At 38.8% G+C, this 22,663-nt stretch overlaps 1 protein-coding gene across 2 annotated transcripts; it reads right to left on the bottom strand.

The window, feature by feature from the left end:
- Window positions 1-416: 416 nt before the first annotated feature.
- On the bottom strand, window positions 417-22,630 carry RAB3GAP1 (RAB3 GTPase activating protein catalytic subunit 1). Of its 2 annotated transcripts, XM_068687356.1 has the most exons (25): window positions 22,278-22,630; window positions 22,127-22,182; window positions 20,829-20,904; window positions 19,402-19,534; window positions 19,062-19,140; window positions 18,250-18,369; window positions 17,518-17,683; window positions 16,631-16,730; window positions 14,344-14,425; window positions 13,527-13,595; window positions 13,011-13,084; window positions 12,391-12,483; window positions 11,188-11,357; window positions 10,889-10,987; window positions 10,406-10,578; window positions 9,447-9,501; window positions 8,789-9,166; window positions 8,291-8,428; window positions 6,729-6,956; window positions 6,138-6,234; window positions 5,945-6,048; window positions 5,726-5,841; window positions 4,568-4,670; window positions 2,986-3,006; window positions 417-1,653 (listed from the first exon to the last, which is right to left on the bottom strand). In XM_068687356.1, the coding sequence occupies exons 1-25, from the start codon at window positions 22,293-22,295 to the stop codon at window positions 1,411-1,413; spliced, it is 2,991 nt and encodes a 996-aa protein (XP_068543457.1). In that variant the 5' UTR covers window positions 22,296-22,630; the 3' UTR covers window positions 417-1,410. The 2 variants fall into 2 exon arrangements, with proteins under 2 accessions (XP_068543457.1, XP_068543458.1); XM_068687357.1 differs by lacking the exon at window positions 2,986-3,006.
- Window positions 22,631-22,663: the final 33 nt, after the last annotated feature.

The raw sequence follows: 22,663 nt of genomic DNA, 5'->3' as shown, positions 1-22,663 counted from the left end.
ATTACCTGTTATACACTTCCAGGTAGAGCTAGTTAAAATACACTGAAAAGCTTTCAGCAGTTATCCTTATCAGAAAATTCTTACTGCTTTATACATTCTTTTTCTCAGTTAAAGATCAAGATGGATAGTGCTGGGACTATTCCATCTTCTATGCAGTGAAACTACTGGACTTTTCCAGCAGCCACAACCACGATGCAAATTTAACTGAGGGAACCATTCTAAGTCCTGGCAGCTATCCTTGCAGGGCAGGTTTAGGGTAACAGCTGGGAGCCTATTCTGTGAGACAGAACTTCCCTTTCTGTACTTGATACAGTCACAAGCCATTTTGTTCCTACATCAAATTCCACAAGGATGACATTTAAAAAAGTGTTTTGACAAAACCAACACTATTCATCCAAAGAAGCCGAGAACAAATACTAAGTCGAGATTTATTAATGACAACACTGCTGTTCTTACAGTTCACTTTATAAAGTAACTGATCTGACTGATAAAAACACACCGGGATCACTGTAGAGCAGCATTGGCACATACACATCACAGTGTCTGCATGATATTCAAGGGGGTTAGGTTACAGCATGTGATAGAATTGTGTCATCACATCAGGTTAAAGACAGGCTGCATTCAGATGGGCTCTAACGATCACTACGTTGGCTACAGTAAAACACCTCTGTACATGTATTTTACATACAGCTTTGGCCCTTGCATGCAGAGAAGGATATGAAGTATCCCAAAGTAAGTGATCCACTTACAGCTATTAGGGGTATGTTAGCTAATAGCCCTAAATATCCTTAGTTATATTTATCAGGAGCATCCAAGACAAGATCTTTTTTGGACAACTATTGCAGTGCTAGGAGAGGTAAGCATGAACTAGGATGTACTGTATACTTAAAAAAAAGGGTATTTCAGAAGTATTTGCAACATACTGATTAACAAAAAAATACCGAGCTCAATATTTGTGATTAGCAATAAATACAAATTACTTCATGTTTGCACATCAATTTAAGTAAGCTAATATCATTTTATCATGTCTGATTAAGAACTATAAAGCAGCACGTTTTCCATAAATTTCAACATAAAGTATTTGCATATAGCCCATTAATGTTAATTATTAAACAAGCCTATGCAACAAAATTTGCTCCCTTGGGACAGAGGGGAGAAGCTGAACTTCCTTCCCCAAAGGTCTGAATAAAACTACTTGCATGTCCGTGCCAAACCTCCAAGACAGAGTTGCTGCAAGCATTCTTCCCAGCCATTAGTTCTGCTCTGTCCTTGGGACTGCTCCTCTCTGTCACTAATGACAACCGTGCTTTCTCCTCACCACAAGCTGGTAAATCTCTAAGTGATAACTTCCCTGAAGGAAAATGAATAGCATTCTACTTGTGAAGACACAAGCTACCCCAGCTAGTTACATCAGAAGAACGTTGTGTCCGCTGAAAAGGCACCTGCAAGTCGAAAATCTTCTTTTGTAAGCACGCTGTACATGCGCTGGGGCAATGGTTTCGAGTAGGGTGCAGGGCGGGGGACAGTTGTGCGCAAAATAACCTCCCGCCCTGTGGGGGGTGGGAAGTCTGAAACGGTGCCCGTGTTGAGTCTTCGCTCGTCTGATGAACCTGATCTCCTCAGTTCTTCGTCAAGTGGAGGCATTGCAGAAACCTTAAATAAAAGCAGAAGTATAATTGCGGGGCGAGCTGTTTATCAAGAGTGAGATTCAGAAAATAATTCTTAAGAGAAAAAGAGGAAGATTAGAAATGGTAACACATCAGAAGGCTTTACATGTACACAGTGCGAGACACTAATGGGATGTCGAGAAATAAACTGCACACGGTCAAATGGAAGAACCTTCGTATGTGGATGGTAAAGCTCAGCCTAGACTAAACTCCCTGGTTTTTGACAAGTGTGAAGCAAGGGTTTTCACCAGACAAAACAGCCCTTTCTCAGTCAGGGCTCCAGCCTCAGCTTCTTGTGGCTACACATGGCCAAGCCAACCTCCTTTTAGAAGCAACCAGCAAACATCCTGGAGTCTTGACTGAAAGCTACCTGCCTTTCGAACAGCATGCTACTTCCATACTTGCCCTTCGTGGCCAAAGAGCAGCTTACTGAGGCTATGTCACAGAGCAGATGGCTGTCACTGCCATCACTACCCATTGCCTCAGAGCTGGTAAGCAACAATGCTGGAGTCTGAACACTGAAGAATGACCAGCATGCTCCAGCTTCTGGCTGCTCCTCAGACAGCCAATAAGACACTTTCTAATTACACACCAACACGCTAACAGTGTCTGTGTTTAGCTGTCCACAACTCAAGACCACAGAAGAACCCTAGGATGAGCCTCACACCCATGCTGCTTCCAACCTCTCTCCCCCCAGTCCTCAGGAGCAGGGACCCAGCTCTGCAGCCGGTGACATAGGGTAAGTCACCAGGCTAAGTGCCAGTTGTTCCTACAAGAACTGTTTAAAGAAACAAACAGAGGATATTCCCTTTGCTACACTCCTTCACAGGTTTCCCTGGTTCTCCCTCCCAGCCCCTCCGTACCTTTGTCCAAAAGTTTCAGTAGTGTTAATAAGCATTGCTATCTCGATAGTTTTGGTGGTATCTGGACTCTGACATCCACCATGTCGTACCGTCCATCAATACCTCCCCCAAAACATCTGGCTGTTTAATAAGCAAAAAACAGTGACAGTAACAGAGATGAGTATGAAGGTGAGGCTATGTATTTCAGCATCAGAAAATTCAGTATTTACTGGAATAAATGTTTGTGGGTGGGCTGGTTTTCTTTGTTTTGCTCTTTTTTTTTTTCCTCCACTTTCTGTTAGGCTCTAAGAAGTCTGTGAATAAGGAAAAACCATTCTGGAAACACAAAATTATTTTTACACTTAATACGTGAACAACAGTATAAACCATGCCAGGCTTTGTGCTGTATCTACCAAAAGGTTCAGCTCTATGCAACTAGGGAAGATGAGTGGGAAATGAGGGACAAAGTTGGTTACCTCATCAGAAGATTCAGTCAGCTTGAAAAAGGATGAGAAAAGAACCAATGATGAAAGATAGAAACAAAGGCAAGTCAGAGATGACTTACAAGAGGTTAGAAGGAGACTGTAGGTTTAAGAGATATCATGCACGCTACTTCCAAGAACATGCATTTGCTATCATAATTTTCCTGAGAAAGCTTGAGAATATAACAAGACGTTTTACACAACTCAGAGGAGAGTCCAGAAGCAAAAGGTAATGAACAAAAAAGTCATTCAACTTCTATTTACCGAACAGCTCTCTATCAAAATAATTCACGGCAGATTAAATGTGAGGGTTTTCTGTATCAAGCGCGCTCCCATCCCACTAAGAAGTCTTAACAGTGACCAGTGACTAGTGAAAGGTACCCAAAAGCTAGCTTTAGTTACTGATGGTTCAAAAGAAACAAACCCATAGACATTACATATATCTTTATCGATTATTAATGTTACAAGCTTGTACTCAACTTCAAAAACATAATACCACGTTACTAAAAAGGCAAGTGCCTACGCTTACGGGCACAATCTTAAGCTTTAAAGGGAAGCTGGTAAGTCAGGCTGGCTTACACACTGAGATTTGTATGCTACAGACTCAAGTTCTCCTAAAGGTAAACCTAATGTTCCAATTTTCATTTCTCAGAATAACCAGGGCTGTTTTCAGAATGGTCCTTTTTATGTTGAGTTGCAAAATGGAGATTACTATTAAAAGCATCTGCATCTTAGTTTTTTTTGTTGTTGTTGGCTTTTTTTTTTTTTTTTTTTTAAAACAGCAGTGATATCCAAACAGGATTTCAGGCTTTAAGGTGTCTGTAACATTATGCCACCTTGTTATTAGCAATGCAGTTAAATTTTAATTAGGCAATTTGATGCTATGAATAGGTGAAATTCTGAGAGAAACTGTAGGCTGACTGCAGTCCAAGAAGTCTGGAAATCAATACTTACCAAGCTAGTTATTAAAAAATACTGCTTAAGAGAAGAAGGGATTATTTATAACAATATAGGTCATGGAAAGGTTTCAAGAAAACAGATGCAACACTGACGGTAAGTAAAGTGAATGTAGAGTTGTACTGGAAAAGAAAGGAACTCTTCCTAAGCACATGAATTTCCATACAACAAAGTATTCCAAATACAAGCCTCAGTCTAAAGAGTTCCTCCTTCTAAAGTATTAAACATTAGAACATGCATTCCTCCATTCCTTTGTGAAACCATAAGCACACTTGATTCTTCTCGCTGTGATGTTGCATATATTGTGCAACTTGAATAAAGCAGAAATTTGTGCTATAGTTCCATTACTGATGTCACCATTTAAGTACATCAAACATTGAATGCTTAGTACCTAACAGCTTCCTTCAGTGTTTCACATCCCAGGTCATCTCTTGTCTCATGAGGTTCTGTTATGGCTAAAATCATGTTGAATATCACACAAAAAACCCACCCCCTTCAATCATATTTATAAAAGTACATGCACATATGGAGACAACATAAACTGCCATCACATGTTAAGCACTGCCTCAAACCATTTGAATCAGAAGCATCAGCAAAGCAGTCAAGAACTCTCTCTTACCCTCTGGGCATTCACGAACAGCTTGTGAATAACGCTGCCAGCAGGTCCTCTTCCTGCACCAAGAACGGACACTTCTGGCTGCTCCAGGAGGCAGTTTACAAATCTGACAGTGCAAATTATTGAAAAAAATAAATGTATGTATCATGCTTACTGCATTTTCTAATCTAAAACTAGCGTTGTTTCCCATGAGGAGACCTCCACCTAGCGTTATTAGCACAGAGTAAGAACTGGCAGACACAGTTCTCTGTTGAAAAAAAAATCTGAGGCAAACAAATGACATTTCCCAGCATCACACAAACACCATCAGCTTCACTTCTTTTCCTTTAGCCTAGGCCTCCAGTCCTCAGCCTTCTGTGCTGCCCCCTACCTCATGGCTCCTCCTCTCACACTAAGCAGCTGTTTTCCCACAGAAGCAGGCTAGAACTGAGCGGCACAAGGCAGCCTCCCAGCTGAGGTCAGGAAAGGCAGATTACGCAGCTGTTTTGTTGTAACTCCCCCAGACTGCAGGTCGCTCCCTGAAAGGACCTGGTGCCCTCCGTTAATTCACCTGGCAGCCAGGCTCCTAAGGAAGATGGGTAAACTGTAAGGAGCAGGTGGATGTGCCCTGAAGGAGGCTGCAGCCCAGGGAGAGCCCCACAACTCTCCATGTTCATCTGCTTAAGCAAAAAGTAAATAGTCTGACAGCAGTCAGATGCAGTGAAACGTACTGTCACTTTTCATTCCTATGGTTCCTCAATAATACATTTAAAATTAGTATGGAGAGTAGAATGAGAAAATGCAACTCTGGGCAGCATTTAATTCCATATTATAGAAAACACTAAATTTCTTGTCCTTCCATTTTTACATATATTGCAACAAAGTTGATCGTGTGCACCACTCACTTAACACAAAAATAATGAAATCTCCAGCACCATCAACAGAAAACAAATTTAATTGAAATTATCTGTATCACACGCTTTTAAAGAGATGGTTACTTTGATGGGCATACAGGGTACCCACAAACCACATCTTGGTAGCATAGGAACATGGACACTGAATTTTTACAGCTATTAGGTGTGATTCTTCAGTATCTCTTTATTATCACCACTTTCTGATGTCCTAAAATTTTGAAACTCCTAAAAAAGGGCATCACAAGAAAAAGGGAAGAAAATCAGTTACCTTTGCAGATCTTCCTTCTCCTCCTCGTTTTCACATTTCTCTACTCCAAATTTTGCTTTCAAAGACCTGGCTCTGGCGATGATAGCTTCCACACTCATAATCTGAGCAATGATTTCCTGCAGGAGTTTAATAAAAACAAAAAATATGTTATGTTAGCACTCCCATGAACAGTACACACATCTATCAAGTTTTCAACTATGGCCAATATAGAAGTCTTACTTCCAGCTTCTTGTCCTCTGGATTTGGAAATCGTAGAACTTTACTGGAATGGGATATTATCTGTTTAATAATCTTCTTAACTGAAGATATATCTTCTAGTACTTCTATTAGGAGAAAAAGAAACAAGCAAGTTCTCATTTTAGGTTGAACACTGATGTGATAATATCTTAATAATTTATTAAACATTATTTACCTTCTTCCTTTACCTTGAGTACAGCTGCATGGATGATGCAAGACAAGAGATGTCTTGCAAGGTCAGCTGGTTTCTGAACTGCAAGGTAATGAAGCACCTAGAACGTTAGAAAATTTAATACATTAGTGCTCCAAACTTCTTCTCAAAGATAAGGTTAAGCACAAAAGACGAGTAGCTACATGAAAGTAACAAGAAGGGAGTATCATTACGAGACAGGAATCAATAGGTAGATGTTACTCAACTCCTAGTGGTTGCTTACAGTTCCAGCAAGTTAGAATGAAACTAAAAATAATCACTATTTAGGAACATTTAGTTTCCTAACACACAAATGCTGATACAGATCTATTTACTAATAATTCAAAGAAGTACCTATGTAGAACTGTTTGTAAAGCTACAATCCACACAGTTTTAGATTTTAGATTCCAAACACACTTGTATGGCAGCAAGGACTTCTGATTAACTCTAAGCCATTTACGGAACAGTTGAATCACTCAAAGGATATAGTTCTAATCTTGTTGGATGAAGAAAGGGCTGCTGTAAGGTCTGTACAAGCATTACAGATCAGACTATCACTAGCCACAAAATTTTTACCTTCTCTGCTTCTCTGGTGTCATCAAAGAGTCTCTTCTGCCTCCGTGCTGGGACTGGTTTTGCTGTCTCCCAGGCCTCTACCCACATGTTGCTAGGGATCTTCATTCGGGCGCTCAGCTCACCTTTAATTACCACATTCCCCTTTTCATCAACCACTTCCTCTTCAATGTAATCCCGAGGGGAGTACCACCTCACAAAGTCTTCCAGACAACAGCCAGGATTAGCTGCCTGGAAAGAAAATGAGATAAAATTTGTACCTGAAAAATCCTACAAAGATGTCATAGCCTGGGTAGGAAGGCAATGTCGTTTATAGGGCGAAGCACAGGCTACAAGCCAGAAACTCTGAGAATTCTGCTTGCAGTCAAAGTACAGTACGAAAGAAACCTGGGTGAGGGGAGAAAGTAACTGCAAACTAAGAGAATGGCAGCTGGGGAGCAGAAAGTGTGTGTGGAACCCACATCAATACATAATAAAGCTTCCTCTTATTCCCAAAATTCAGTACATTCATGAGTTACTTTGGGCAAGCTCAAAATTTCACTGTTAAGCCAAGCTTCTATCTGGTGCTTTATAAATGCAATGAATATTAATTTTCACATATAAGCTTACACCAGAACAAAAAGGAAACCCAGCCATCTATGCAAGGTACCTATGGGAAGTGCACTTCCCTGTCAAACCACGGTTCTATAGCTCTACTGCAAGGTTTAAGATCACTTGCAGCACAGAAATAAAACTGCTATGTCTATCTAATATGATATGGATTACTGCTAATAAATTGATACTGATGTTATAAATAGTCTGACTGTACAGTGCACCTGCATCCTTTTATTACACAGCCGCACTGCAACATATGCATGCCCACACACATATATTTCATGACAGAATCTCAAATCCTTTTAGAGTTTTGAAATCCTTTGTTAAAAACAGCTTATGTGCTCTTAGCTCCCTCTACAGAATTCAGCAAAGAAATGAAGCAAGTTACTCAAAACCACAGCTAGTCCAATCCCAATTTAATGAACAGCTGTACAGAACCTTTAAATAGTGATAACATATCCCTCCTACTAAATAACAAAACATCCTCAGCTGTACTTTGAAGTTGTATCCATCTCTTCCCCAAATTCCAAATACAGAATTGTAAAAATTATTTTGTTTTCTGCACCTTTACCTTTCATTCTTACAAGGTGGTGTGAGGGAGGCACACGTAATTTTGATTCAGAACACTGATGCTCAATTTTCTTCTGACACTTTTGTACAGCCTATCCTGAGTTTTAATTCCCAATATCAACTGAGTGCATTTTTTCCCGTTTTAAAGAAAGCCACACAAGTCAGACTTTGTACAAATTTACTGGAACATTACGTTATAATTGACTCGATAGCCATAGGTTCTAAAGTGTTCAGTTTTCTCAATAGGTTTTTATTATCAACTTTAAACTATATTGAAACTATTTTGTGGAAGGAAAACAATAAAACTCATCATAAAAACCTTCACACTTGTTCAACACAAGCACAAGAAACAATTTAATTAAGAGAAAAGCAGTCTCACAGAATTTTTCAAGTCGTACTACCTTAAAGGACTCCATATCTGAGAGCAAGCAGGCACTCTGCATGCGTGCTCGAAGATGTGCACCTTCTGCCGAGGTCCCTAGTTTTGCTAGCACCTCAGACTGTTCTTCCAACAAATCTTCAGTCATGGGTGCTGGTTCCTGTAACATGGAAAAAGGCAAGCTTACAAATAGTTCTCCTACTCTTAGCCCTTACTAAGGAAAATGTAAGGTAGCCAAGACAATTTAGTTCTTGGTTTAAAAGGGAAAAAAAAGTTGGTTTGAGTGAAATTTTGTAAGGAGACACACTCTTAAATAAAACAAGAGCATGTGAGATTTCACTTTAAGCAGCCTCACCAAGTTTTCAAAATGGAAAACAAGGTTTTCAGGCAAAAGCCCTTAGCAATTTTAAGCACAAATAAATCTATAACCTTCACACTATATACAATTTCACAACCCTAGGTATGACTCATACTGCATCAGTCTCACATTGCACACCGGGCTCATCTCTGGCCACCTAACCTGTGTTATCGGGATGTAGAGAGGTTCTCCTGGGTGCAGCAGTGTCAGCTTTCCATGAGGATGCAGGCGACCTTCTGGTTTTAAGTTCACAGGCTCTTTGCTGCCCTCTTTGGTTCCTCCTTTCTTTCCATTTTCCTGCCCATTTCCTTTCAGATCTTCTGTGTCACTTAGACATTCAAAAAATTCTTCCTCACTGTCACTCCACGATTCCCAAGACTTGCCAACTTCTTTTTCCTTATCAGTCTCCTTTGAGTTATCTCCAGAGTGGTCTGCTCCTTTTCCAGCATCACCAGAAGAACCACCAGGTGAACGATCAGACATGCTCCCCCTTTTCCCCTCATCTCTTGCTTTCTTTCTTTCAATGCAACAATTTAACATCTAACAAGTTAAAGGAAAAACAACAAGTGCTTAACAATTACTTCTCTTACGGAAACAATACCATAGAGTACTTGGAGAGTCACTAATAATCTCTTAAAACTCCAAAAGTTATTATTTCAATTGAATTGGTGCTATAACAAAGATTTTCCCAAGGAACGATGTCCAGACCCAAATAGTAAAGGATAACTAAGTCTACAAACCCAACATATTTAGCTAATAATGGTTATGATTTTGACTGTTTCCCTAGGAGAAAAATCATTCTTAAATTTGGGATATTTACCTGAAGCTTCTGATGCAGTAAACAGCATCTCAGATCTGGAGGGCCATTAGCTAATCTAACAAAAGGTAGAAGTAACTATTATCATTTATGAAGTTGAATCTTTCACACATGCACAGCCTTAAATCATACGAAACCCAAGAAAAGGACAAATATCCACACTGAACCCACTCCCACCAATCAAACTATGCAGCAATTCTGTGGTATCAGAAGACAAGTTATGATTGAACAAGCCCAGAATTTAAACTACGTTTATTTCCTAGAGATCATATCTGGAGCTCAAAGATCATTCACAGCAGTAAAAGACAGAGACATTCTGCATTTCCTGTCAATTTTCTGTTTGGATGTTAAAAGAGTAACTGTTTTCAAGCAACAAATTAAGCACCTTTGACCCCACTTTAAAACAGTTCACATTCCATTTTATTTGTTAGTGTACCCAGTCCAACCCACAAAAAAAATAAAAGGAACTGATACATTTACTCTACACTGACACCTCCTCCTGACAGAGCCCTTCATTTGGTCTGCAACAAGCAGGAAAGGGTGTGGATAGGTGAGACAGCACGAACTGCCCAAAAAGACTACTATACCAGCAGGAACTTGGAACTGCTCCCTTGGAAAAGTGGTGAAACCACCACAAAGAAAAGGTATTTCAGATTATATTATCTCCTTCTTTTTTATCTCATGATAGACTGGAAGCTAAGCATTTGCATAAGCTTCTTTTTCCTCCTTCATATAATCTTTAACTTGAGCTTCCTACAGACATCTCGAAGATCAATGGAGGGCACAGACACTTCCTAGTCTCTCTTGCCTTTCTTGCTTTAGGGAAGAAAGGTAATAAAAATGGAAGATAGCATTTGAAAGCAAACAAATAAATATAAATATTGGCATATTTCAAAGTCATAGTGAACTTGCTCTGTTCCTGAAATGATGTTTTCTATGACACAACAACAAACAAATCTTACCCTGGGATAAGGTAGTTGTTTTCCCATCTGTAGCGCATTTCTAACACAAATTCTTGCCAAAGATGTGCCACTCCTTTTACTCCTCCGTGGTAGAAGTTTATCATACAAAGGCATAAAGCTAGTTTGTACGTCAGACTATCAGAAGGAGCAGATTTAAACTGACTGAAGAGATTCTACACAAAAAATAAAAGAAAGCAAGAAATGTAGAATCAATGGCATTTTCTCCAAAACCATACCATCTGTGTCCTGGTTGTCAATACAAGTGGCTAACTAATGCTTTAAGCCTGTAAGGTACCAAAAATGAGCCTTTGGAAGGAAAAAAATAAATAAGGAAAACCACCACCTACAAACATTCACTATTTTCTACCTGGAGATTCCACAAAGATAAGATTATCTATTAGAAGGCAACCACAGCAAAGTCTGTATTAACACGCACTAAAAATTGTGCATTCCCTCTCTCAAGTGTCAGTCAGTAAAACTCACATAATCTTCATTCTCTGGAGGAGGATTGTTCCCTGATGAAGGGCTAGTTCCACTTTCAACTCCATCTGCAAGCTTTTCAGCAGCATCAGGAAATAAGAACTTGAAGAAACAAAAACAAAAATTCAAACTTGCACCAGTAACAACTTAGGCTGTGTTTCAAGAAGCTGATCAATGGTAATTCAAAAATTGAACTGACATTTGAAACTTTTTTAATTGCAATTCTGCTATAAACCAAATGTATCAGTCCAAGCAGGAAATATAATTTTTATGAATCTGGTGTGCACTGGTAGCTCACTTACCAGAAGAATAGTGTTCAGAACTTCATTGTTCAAAGGTGATTCATCTACACCTCTGTGTTTGCGAATCTTTTTCTTTGCACTGTGAACCATATTTGTGACTGATAACTTATGGATTGGAACAGGTGCTGGCTCTGTGAGCTTCGACAAAGCATGAGTAATATCAGCAACCTCTGTAACATTAAACAAGGAAAAAAAAGAAAGAAACAGCTCTTATAGTTCGTGTGTCATATTCAGCCTACTCATCTTGTATTGATTTTTAACACTCTATACCCTTGTGCTGTTATGTTTGATCCTCAATACTCACTGTTCTTAGCCACAAAGACATACAGCACAACCAGGAGTCACAAACCAACCGCCTTGATTTATTTTTCTGAACAAAGACTAGACTGGGTTGGCTGCAGGTAGCGCCTGCCACCTGCTGCAAGCACTGCATACTTGCAGACAGGCAGTGTATCAGCAAAAAGCCTGCTATAAAGCTACTGTATAAACTTCATTTACACACAGCAAAAAGAGAATATGTTTAAGTTAAAGACTATTCAAACGTATGCTGAAGTTTTAGATTAGCCTTATGTAAATCCCGTTTTATCACTATATATGACCATACGTGGTCTATGCATATTCTAGAGTCTTCAGGGAACTCAAACAAGATGATTTTTTTCCAGACAAAGTTGTTGCTGGTAAACTTTGGAACTTCTTTTATAATAAAATGAATTACATTGTTAGAAAGATTTAAAACAAATTTAAGTGAACAATTACTGCAGCCTGGAAAACCTCATCTTGGTAAATGTTTTAAGGAAATTAGAGGACAGACTCTCAAACAGTTTAAACTGGCTGTTAAAAACATAGAACATGGTACTTCAAAAGGTAGAAAAAAGTTAAGAAAATAAGAAACCACGAAGTGATAGTCAAAAACAACTCTTGTACATACTAGTACATTGTCAAGTCTAGTTCTCCAATTAAAAAAATAACCATGACACAGGAATTTGTCCTCAGGGACTTTGGCAGCTAGGCTCGCCAAGAACTCTTGAGAAATGGTACCAGGCAGCACTGACCGGACAACTCAGAAATGTTCCAGAAAGTGCCTAAGAGTAACAAGTAAAACATGCTAGAGAATCTGAAGTCAGGAAAAGGGGGGTAAGAAAGGCAAAATTTGTGAAACATCTAAATACCAAGTAACACAAATCAACAAGATTTCAGTGTTACCTTTTCCATCCTCTTCAAACGCAGACCTTCCAAGTATCTCATCGGTTGACTCCTTCCGACGGCAAAGCTTGAAGAATTCATTAAGAAAGTCACCTGTAAGAGAAACAAAGTTTCTGAACCACTACAATTAAAATGTCATTGAACAATAAACTAAATCTCAAAGTAATTCTTGAAGGATGATACATTCTCTCTTAGTCTGCAAGAACATGATAATCTGTTCTGAAGCACAAACATCTTTAAACCACATAATTAAAGCCTCAGGAAATGCACAGCTAAACAGCTATCGGCCACCGCTCCACAGCACAGTCCTGCATGCAGTTTAATCCATTTCTTCACCCCTTTCCTCCACAAGCTCAAAGGCCAGGATGGGCAATAGTACTGTTCTCCAGGCTTATCAATCCTGTCACAGACAAATTGATCCAACTAAGGAAATTGATATACACACACAGTGCTTAATGCAAGCTTGTTTTCTTGGAAAAAGAAGCCCATAATATAGTCCACTCAAAGAAATGAGGGGAGTGAGGAAACAGAGGTCATCAGGTAATCAACCATTCAGTTCTAAACTCAAGTCTTAATAGCCTAAAAGCTATAGTAGAAGATTGGAAATTCAGTTATCTTACCTAATAGACACTGAGGATTATCTGCTTTTCTGATTCTCACAGACCACTGTGGTGCTTGAATAGGATCCAGGTCACTAAAAAAAGAAAAAATAGAAAAAAAGGTAATTCTGTCACCATAGGTATGCAAGAGATGAGTATCAAATTCTTAACAAATGGAACATCATAGCCATGAAGCTATAACATACACCACATTACACGAAAGAATATGACAAACATTATGACATTCAAGCAAGAGTCCTTGTTTCATCAACACAATTAACAAGAATAAGAAGTGTAAGCAGAATTCAGCTCAACTTTAGCACACATGAAAAGAAAGTAATTTTACATGTCAAAAACTCATTTCTGCATTAATTAAATCAGTAGACAGCAATTATTTTTTTCCTTTCTGAAATATCAGTATATATTGTTCCTACTCTTTAGAAAGCTTAACAAAAAACATGGGAATTGGGTAACTAAAATGCAGTAGTTAACAAGGCAGTACACAGGTAGATACTACAGTTCAAGCAAAATACTTACGAGTAAACATCATTGTCAACAATTATACCTTCTGTTAGGTGAGGCCATGTGGTAGCCAAGTGGAGCTCACTGAAACAGAACAAGATTTAAGACTCCATCACAGTTAAGATCTTGACATACATGACAGCTCATATTTAAATTTCTATACATATTTTGCAGCTAAGTCCAGAAGCATGCATGTTTTCCTCGCTGTATACGTTCCTTTGGTTATTCTAAGGCATGTCACCCAGCATTACACTGAACCTTAGTGGTAGCTGGCACACAGAACTCTTTCAACACTCCTCTCCATTATATCCTAGGTATCCCAGTACAGAAAAAAAATAAATCATACATTTCCTACAGCATTAAACACTAATGCATTAAATGACTCCTTGATTTGCTGAGTGGTGATGGGCATTCAGAAGAGGGTGTTAGAGGGATTTTAATAACTCAGTTACTAGACCCTCTCATTTTAAGTTTCCCACAAATGTCATAGTACAAGAAAAAAACAAGTCCAACTGCTGAATGAAAGTACATCATTTTTAAGGTTTATCCCAATTTAAGGTACACTTCAACATAATAATTTCAGAGACAAACTGAGTACTCTAAAAGTTTATGGTGAAACATTTACAAGCCAGAACTCTGAATACCATTACACAGCTTCGTAAATGGTATTATTTGTGATTAGAGCAAGTACTTGAATAATAAAACCTTCTATTAGTGACATAATTAAGTGAGATGCAGGCAAAGCTCAGATTTCAAATAACACACATTTAAGTCCTCTACTAAGGAGGTTATAAAAAACTGTTGTTTTTTTTTTTTTAAACTCTTATCTTACCTAATAGGGTCCTCACAGGCACCAAACGGTAACTTCCCAAACTCAAGACCTCCAACTTCTCCCCCAACTAGTGCATCTATATCTGAAGACAGATCAATACAGAATTTGTGGAGTATTTTAAGAAGCGTATCATTTTAATTTGATAGGAAAAAGATTACACTATGTAAGCTCATCAGAAACAAGCTGAACAGCTAAGGTTACAGAGATATGAAGATGTAATCCTAGCACAAAGCCAAAGTAGTTGTTTCCAACAGAACCTAGGAATTAATCTTGAAACTGGACAATAAAAAACACAGACAAAACTCTTGTCACTTGCGTTGAACAAATGTTACTCCATTTATGCAGGAACAGATGACTATAAAGCTATAAGGGTATCCTTAAAGAGTCTATGTTCACAAAAGAACAAACAGACACAAATTTTGTCATGAAATGATTTAGGCAAGAGATCAGTTCCAGGCAGAAAAGAGAGACTCTGGAAAATCAACTCTGCAGGAGTGAGAAACCAACTACTTTGAAAATGTTGTTTGAAAATTTTATGGAAAGAATTTGTTGTCTGCTGCAGTTAAAGCCTTAACCCAGTGATGTGGGGGATTCCTTTTACCACAAAAAAAATAAATAAATAAAATTAAAAAAAGCTAAAGATGCCTCCCAGCATCCCAAACCACTTCCCACGTTATACATTTTAAAGACAAACCAAACGTTGACACTCTTTCCCGATCAAAAATTTAAATGGGTAATAACATATTGTAAAGACATCATAATAATGTTACTACGACCTCTGATCCTTAATTTCAAATGCATCTGATAAATTGTTTGCATACAAAACAACAGAGGAATTAGAACAGACAAAGTATTTGAATAAATTAATTAAGTTATTTCTCCAACTTTCTTCTTCAGAGAAGATAAAGTACATATTCAAATTCTTTGGCTTTATTTGAGAATAACTAATTGAGTGGTTGAGGGCAATAAATTCCTGGTCTAGTTATTCACAAAGAAGATATAACCACAACTGCATGTAGCAACAGCAGTAAAAACATTGTTTGTCTCAAGATTCTGCAATACACTGTTACTCCTGGTTCTTTATCCAGAAACTTCTAGAAGAGTAGAGTTTATTTAACCTGCTTAAAGCAAGACACATGACCAGAGTAGCATGATTCATTGCTACTCTGTAGGGATCCTTCAAAACACATCTGTGCATCTGATTTTTTTGTTTGTTTGTTTTTTGTTGTTTTTAGGAAACAAAAGTCAAATAATTAGCAACGAGACTAATGTCATACAGGTTCTGTCCCTCTAAGTACACCCTAAATACTTCATCCTGTTATGCAAACCTACTACCAAGCTAAGAATAGATCTTGGGCCTTTTAATTGCTCTACCACCTTGTGCCTAAAATACCACGTTACTAATAAAAACACATGTTGAGAAGAAACTAACCTACCTTTTTCCTATAGATTTGCTTAACTTTGAGCCAGAAGTTTATAATTTATTTCCTGATGCTATCTCTATATGAATAGGTCTGTTAAGAGCAAATCCTTGGAGCCCAAGAAAACGTTACCACCAAGCAAGCTTGTACGAGTTCAGTGTGAGATTACCAAGTGAGTAAACTAGCACAGATTTTTCTAAAGAGCATTACTGTTGCATAAACTTATCAAGTCTGGTATACGTACTTTAGGTTTAAGACTACACATTACTTTTCTTCTTTCCTTCCTTTCCTAAGACCTCCTATAGTAAAAAGCTTGATCAGCACTTTTTCCTACACAAAAAGAATGCATCAACTACTTAGATTACTTAACACTGTGGACTTTTTAAATTCAAAGTTTAAATGAACATAGAAAAGACGTCTCCTGTTCCATTGTTAGTAGAGATAAATAAGTAAATAATGAAGCACTAAAATCAGTTATTTTACTGAAATTATTGCCCAATACTAGTGTGAAGTATTAGCATCTATCAAAACCTAAATCCAACCGTTTCCCTGTGGAGCCCAGGGCAGAATTCTTTACAGATCTATAAACAGTCACCCATTTCTCTTTCAATAGACCCTACAGTTTTAGAAGCATCACAAACTATATCTCTGAATTCTAATGAAAAAAAAAAAAAGTATATTTCTAACTCATGATTTCAGAGGAGCTTTAGATTTACTAGCTCATCACAGAGAGTTGTAACTAAAGCGTTTTGTAGTAATGCAGAAAACAATGTTTAATTCCTCCAGCAAGATACACAAACATTTTCTTTAGCATCAACTAATTGTTTATCTTAAAACAAGTTATTCTGTGGACACAAAACTCCCACCTGGTGGCTGCTGCGGCCAGAAATACTGTTGCCAGTCTTGAAGCACATATGTAAGCCGAATGGCCATGCTAACTGGAGGCAGTGGCATTAGTGGGCATCCCTTGAAAACATTAAAGGAAAAATTAAGTGTAAAGAATACATCTTTTACAATATCCTTGAACAGAACCTAAGTTATGACAGTTCGTATTATAGCTAATTTTATCTGAACTGCAACACCCCAAGAATTACTAATAAAGTCTTTGCTCAACAAGACACTCATTGCAAAACTAAGCTTAAAAGCTTTCTAAAACCTATGCAACATTTACATGCTCCATTTAACTGTTTATTCACAAGTAACTCTAATCTAGAATATGTTAGATTTTCAATAAGGACTTCTCTCAGTGTTTTGATGAGACTGCTGACTACCAGTATCAGTTGTGAAGCGTTGCAGTCCCCCATACTCCTCTATAAAAGTCCACTTAGACTTCTCAGATTTCCATCATGTTTTTCTTCCCTCTTAATTTATTGGTTGGGTGCAGGAACTACAAAGTATCAGAATAAAAATTGCACCCCAACCTTTCTCTCTCTTTTCAAAGAGGAAATAGTGTTTGCTTGAAGGAAATTGAGAAGAGACTTATTACAAGTAAACTGCAAAACAGAAACATTCTTTCACATGCCCTGTGGAAAACAAAGATGGAAGAATGAAATACAACTGAGCAACAAAACATATTTTTTTTACTTTCTACTACTAGACACAGAGTAGCAGTATCTGGAAGGAGACTTTGTTGGTATTGGCAGTGTGAGTCTTACCCTTGCAAAATAAATCCCTGGAAGACAGAAGTGAACGTACAGCAATCAGATAATAGAATTATTCTTAGTATCAGGCATACACATACAGATGCACTTACAATCTTGGACTTGAAGATATCCAGCAATCCCGATAAGTGCGTGTACTGATTTGGCACTTTGCGGAGATGAACCATTTCAAAGTCAGTTCGAACTCCTGGACCTTGGCATTCTCCAACATACATTCGTCGCCATTTCTGATGTATTTGCACAAATAATGGTACCTGACTATAAAACATATTTCAGATTATTTAAAACGTCATGCTATCTCATAGCCTTTTGAACTAGCTAAAAAAATTTTGAATATCATATTTTTAGAATACATTTTCTTAGTGGAACACAAAATGCTCAATATGAATCATAGAAAAATATTAATTTCACCATTACATGGAATGCCTAACAAATTGTTGTTTCATAAACACAAACACAAAAGCTTATCAATGGTTAATTTTTAGTCTAAGTATTTTTGAGGAATATGATAAGTTACTGTTACCACACAGATAAGAAAGCTTCTTCCAGAGTTTATGCTCTGTATGCCAATTATTCGACTAACTTGCATCAGTTTTTAAAGACTTGGAGGTTTTTAAATAACCATGAATATAAACATACCGAAATAATCATTTTATAGTTACCATGGGAAGACTGTTTTTTAATCTCTTTTTTTTTTTTAAACATCATGGTGCAAATACAACGAACTCAGAATGTAATTCATTAATAAATTAATACTTTTTTCCTAAAAATAGAAGTACAGTAGTTCATCTTGACATACTAAAAAAGTTTAGGCTTTCACTTACCAGCCAGTGTTGCCCAATGCAATAGAAACAGAACTCAGCAGCAGGTTACATTTGGATTCACTAAGAACTGCATCGTTATTTGCAGCTGGAGCAATAACCACAAACTCCCGCAAGCCATACCTTGGAGGGGGCGAGAAGGAAAAAAGAAAAAACAACAAAAAAACATGACTTTTCTATTTTCTAGTAAATCAGCTTAAACACAGAATTGTTAGAGATATTATAATCTGAATAATGGAATTGCCACCAACAGACTGTGAATATGTTATTTGGACTTGAGACCCTCTTTCAGAGAGGTCAAGAAGTGACTGGATATGTAGCACTGCAGATTCTCACATCAGTAACTACAGGCATTCATGAGCATTCAAACACTATTAAAGTAGCGTGACGATTTCCAGATCTATCAGTTCTGAGTTTACTACTTAAGTTAATAATAACTGTAATTATTTATACTTTAAAACAATCTCTTGATGAATACAATAATCTGCTACAGATTTGCTTTATTAAGAAGTATTTGGTTGTTATTACAGTTTTTTCCTCTCTTAAGGTGCTAAAGCTTTGTTTTTGAGAATCCATCTGATTTCACACACGTTAAAGCCTGATTAGTCTAAGAAATTCAGAAAAAAATATTTTGGAAAGACTGTGGGTTTTTTTTTTTTTCAGCTCTTTATTGCATCCCATACAAAGAGCCATTTTCCTTAAGCTTTAACACTGGATGGAAAAAAAAAAAAAAAAAAAAAGATTTTGTCAGCATCAAAGATTTTTCAATTGCTATGTTTATTTGTTTTAGGGAAGAAGAGAGGCAGCATACATACCATCTTACCAGACAGTGAGCTCTAGGAGGAAAGTCGTTGTTCATGCACAACAAGTCCTGCATAGGCAGAGGGAGGGCATCTGCAAAACAAATTGATACATAAAAGCATCAGCATCCATTCAGCTAACTTACAATTTACTTTTTCAGCAGTTTGTAAATTCTTTAGCATTTGTCCAATGTAAAACGCTAAAATCAGAGATGTCAGATCCCACCCATCAGACACCTCAAAATTCCACACAGATTCAAATCAACGCACTATGAATTCCACATTTTGAAATTGTCTTCTGTCATATGCTTATGCCAGTGACATAATTCAGATGCAAAAGAGAATTGTAAGCTACCTTCTGCAGGTTCTTCTTTCCCATCTCTGTCACTGGGTTCTTGTACAAGATAATGATGGGTAACTGAGAATTTGAAGTCTGCAAATGAAATTTCATCTGATTTCTCTTCCCATGTTCCTGTGGTATATATACCCTATAGATTAAAAAATAAACAAACACACACACAAGGCTTTTGTTTCATCACATAAATTTATGTTAACATTCATGAACTTTACAAAATATACTGCCTAAACAATCTATAACATTTGTCCACCTTTTTCTGCTACCGTTTTATTCTACATAGCAAGGCATGGTTTAAAGATATATGAATACGATTCTCAAAACACTTCATACTAAAGGTATCTGAATGTTAAAATCCACATTACTAATAATGTTCATCTCAAGGAAATCTTGTCCCCCACAAAATCTTGAGATTTATGAGGTAATAAAGAGGTAAATATTTCCCCTCACATGAAGGGAACTACACATCTTAAGCATCTGCACCCCCTACCTGTCAACCCTACCAATCTATGCAAATGCTTCTTTAGTATTTACTTTGAACATGCTTTCACTGATAAATGATTACATATCTAAAACCTGCAAAACTTCTGTGAGGATAATTAAATTTTAAGCAACAATACTACATGTGAGGATATATAAGGGGGAAAAAAATAAACAGCACTGTACAGAATTTTACAGCTGCTAGTAAACTAAGCAAATTGGACAACCACCCTTTGTAAAGAGTGTCTTCTCACTGGAAAGCAAAAAGAGAGGTCTGGTCTAGAAAACAAAACATGTATGAATACACTGACAAATAAAATAGTGAACTAGTTGTCAACCTTAAATATTAATTCTGAATAGTTTGTATCATGACTAAAATTAAGTATCATAAAACTTGCCTGGAAACATGGCAACCATTCAAACCAAAACAGCTAATTTTATTCACGATAATAAGCATATTCTATTTATGTATTTAAATATTCTAATATGCAGAAGAGCTCAGTAATTTCCTGTCTGTTTTACAAGACCGAAGAAGCACCACAAAGGCTCTAATTAGACTTTGGGAAAAAAAAATATCTCTCTGATCTATGAAACGTACTGAGTCACCAGAAACTTAATGAAAACCTCAACCATAAGTACATGAGGTGTGACGAAGGCATGAGGTCAGGCAAAGAGAAACTCCTTGAGAATTTCAAACAGCTTGAACTGTATTTCCAGACTGAAAACTGGCAATTAAAAAAAAAAAGAAAAAGAAAAAAGGAGACCATTTTCCAGACAACCCACCAAGAGACTTACAGCACTTGTTCGTCCAGTAGCCAGCTTTACAAGTGAAATTCCCAATATAAATCATTACCTGGCACACTTACGTAAATGACAGCACATGTAAACACATCCATACGGATTGCTAGTTAAGAATTCTAACAGAACATCTGGAAGCAGCAACTGACCTTTTCTAGAGGTTTGCCTGAAGAAATCCCAATAAGTTTCCAGTCATTCAATACTTCTTCTATTTTTGAAATGAATCTAGTAGGAAGGGGAAAAGTCATTATTTCCTGAAGACTTGTTCAGCTTGCACTGTAATTCAGCTCCCTAAAGCAGCCAGTATGTTGTCCTACTATGGAATACTTTAAAAAAACACCAAGTATCACAACAGGAACAGAACCACTTCCTTGTATGAATGAAGTGGTACTTCTACGTTTACACTGCAGATTACAGTTATTTTTAGCAATTGCTATGAACATGCTTTGAGTGATTATAGAATCTCGCTTATTTTTGTCCGGTACTGCAGCAGATTGGTTTTAAGAAAATATTCCCTTATTTCACTGTTGACAGAAAGAATAAATGTTTGACACATAATTGTAATTGAAATTCAGATTTAAAGACAGCGCTTAAAATCTTTGCCTGCTTCTGTCATAGTCATTATTACCAATACAGACATTTTAAGAAACAGGGGTCGGCCTCTTCTTGCAAATAACTAGTGAAAGGACTAGAGAGAACGGCCTCAAGTTGCGCCAGGAGAGGCTCAGGTTGGAAATTAGGATATTTCTTCTCAGAAAGAATGGTTAGGTATTGGGACGGGTTGCCCAGGGAGGTGGTGGAGTCACCGTCCCCTGGGGTGTTCAAGGAAAGGCTGGACGTGGTGCTTGGGGACATGGGTTAGCGGGTGACACCGGTGGTAGGGGAGCGGTTGGACCAGATGATCTTGGAGGCCTTTTCTAACCTTAATGATTCCAGGACTTCTATGAAATAGTACACCAAGAATCCAAGAGCAATCTTCACCTGAAATTTTCTTCTAACTTTTGAGGGCTTCATCTGAGACGACTACATTATTAATACAACATAAAAACCCACAGAGCTCTTCCAGATGTTTATTCTGATCCCCTTCAAACAGACATTAAGCCAGATCTTCCGCTAAGCTCAGGAAGGGCTTGGCTCGATCCTCTTAGCCCTGCCGAGCAGTACCACCAGCAGGCACACTGTCCCGGTCCCCCTGCCCCTGGCGCTGCGTTAACCCCGATGATGGGGCACAGACACCTTCTGGGGCCGCCTAAGTTCACCTAACAACAAAACAAGGCCACGGAGTAGCTGAAAACTTGAAAAAACTGCTCCCGAAGCCGCCAGAAAGGCGGCCGGGCCGGGAAGGAGATGAACAGTCCCGGCGGCGGCGCCTGCCAGCCCTCAGAGCCCCCCGGAGCCCCGGCAGGAGCCGCGCAGCCCCTCTCCCCGGTCCCGCAGCAGCACGTACCGCTCCCACTCGGAGGCGGTGGTGAAGTCCGTGATCTCGAACACCTCCGACTCGGGCTGTGGGGAGAGAGGGGCAGGCGGTGAGCGGGGAGGCGGCGGCTGAGGCACCGAGGGGAGGGAGAGGGAAGGGAGCGGGGGGGGTTAACGCTCACCTCGCTGTCCGCCGCCATTTTGCGACGCTGCCCGGCCCCCCGCCCTGCCTGCTGCGGCTGACGGAAAGGCGGCGCCGGGCGCTCCGCCCGCTCCTCGCCTCCTCACGGGGCCGCCCCGGCTCGCTTTGCCCTGCCCCGGGAGGCGGCACCGGCCGCGGAGCAGCGGTGCCTCAGGGCTGCTCCTCCCGGACGTGCTGTATCAAAGCTGGGCTCGCCTGTCGAAGCTTCCCGGCTCCCTCAGGTCCGGCCCGAGAGGGTACACAAAATGGCTGCCCGTCCGGCCGCCCACCCGCTTGGGCGTCGCAGCTTGTCCCCATGGGGCCGGCTGGACCTGGGGGCGGACGAGGCGGTCGGCCAGGAGCCGAGTTGCCCCCTGTGCCCGGTGT

This window comes from Anas acuta, chromosome 6 (assembly GCF_963932015.1).
Source record: "Anas acuta chromosome 6, bAnaAcu1.1, whole genome shotgun sequence".
In the NCBI taxonomy this organism is placed as follows: Eukaryota; Metazoa; Chordata; class Aves; order Anseriformes; family Anatidae; genus Anas; species Anas acuta.
Note: the sequence above shows the minus strand (reverse complement) of the source record. Positions and strands in the feature narration are given on the sequence as shown.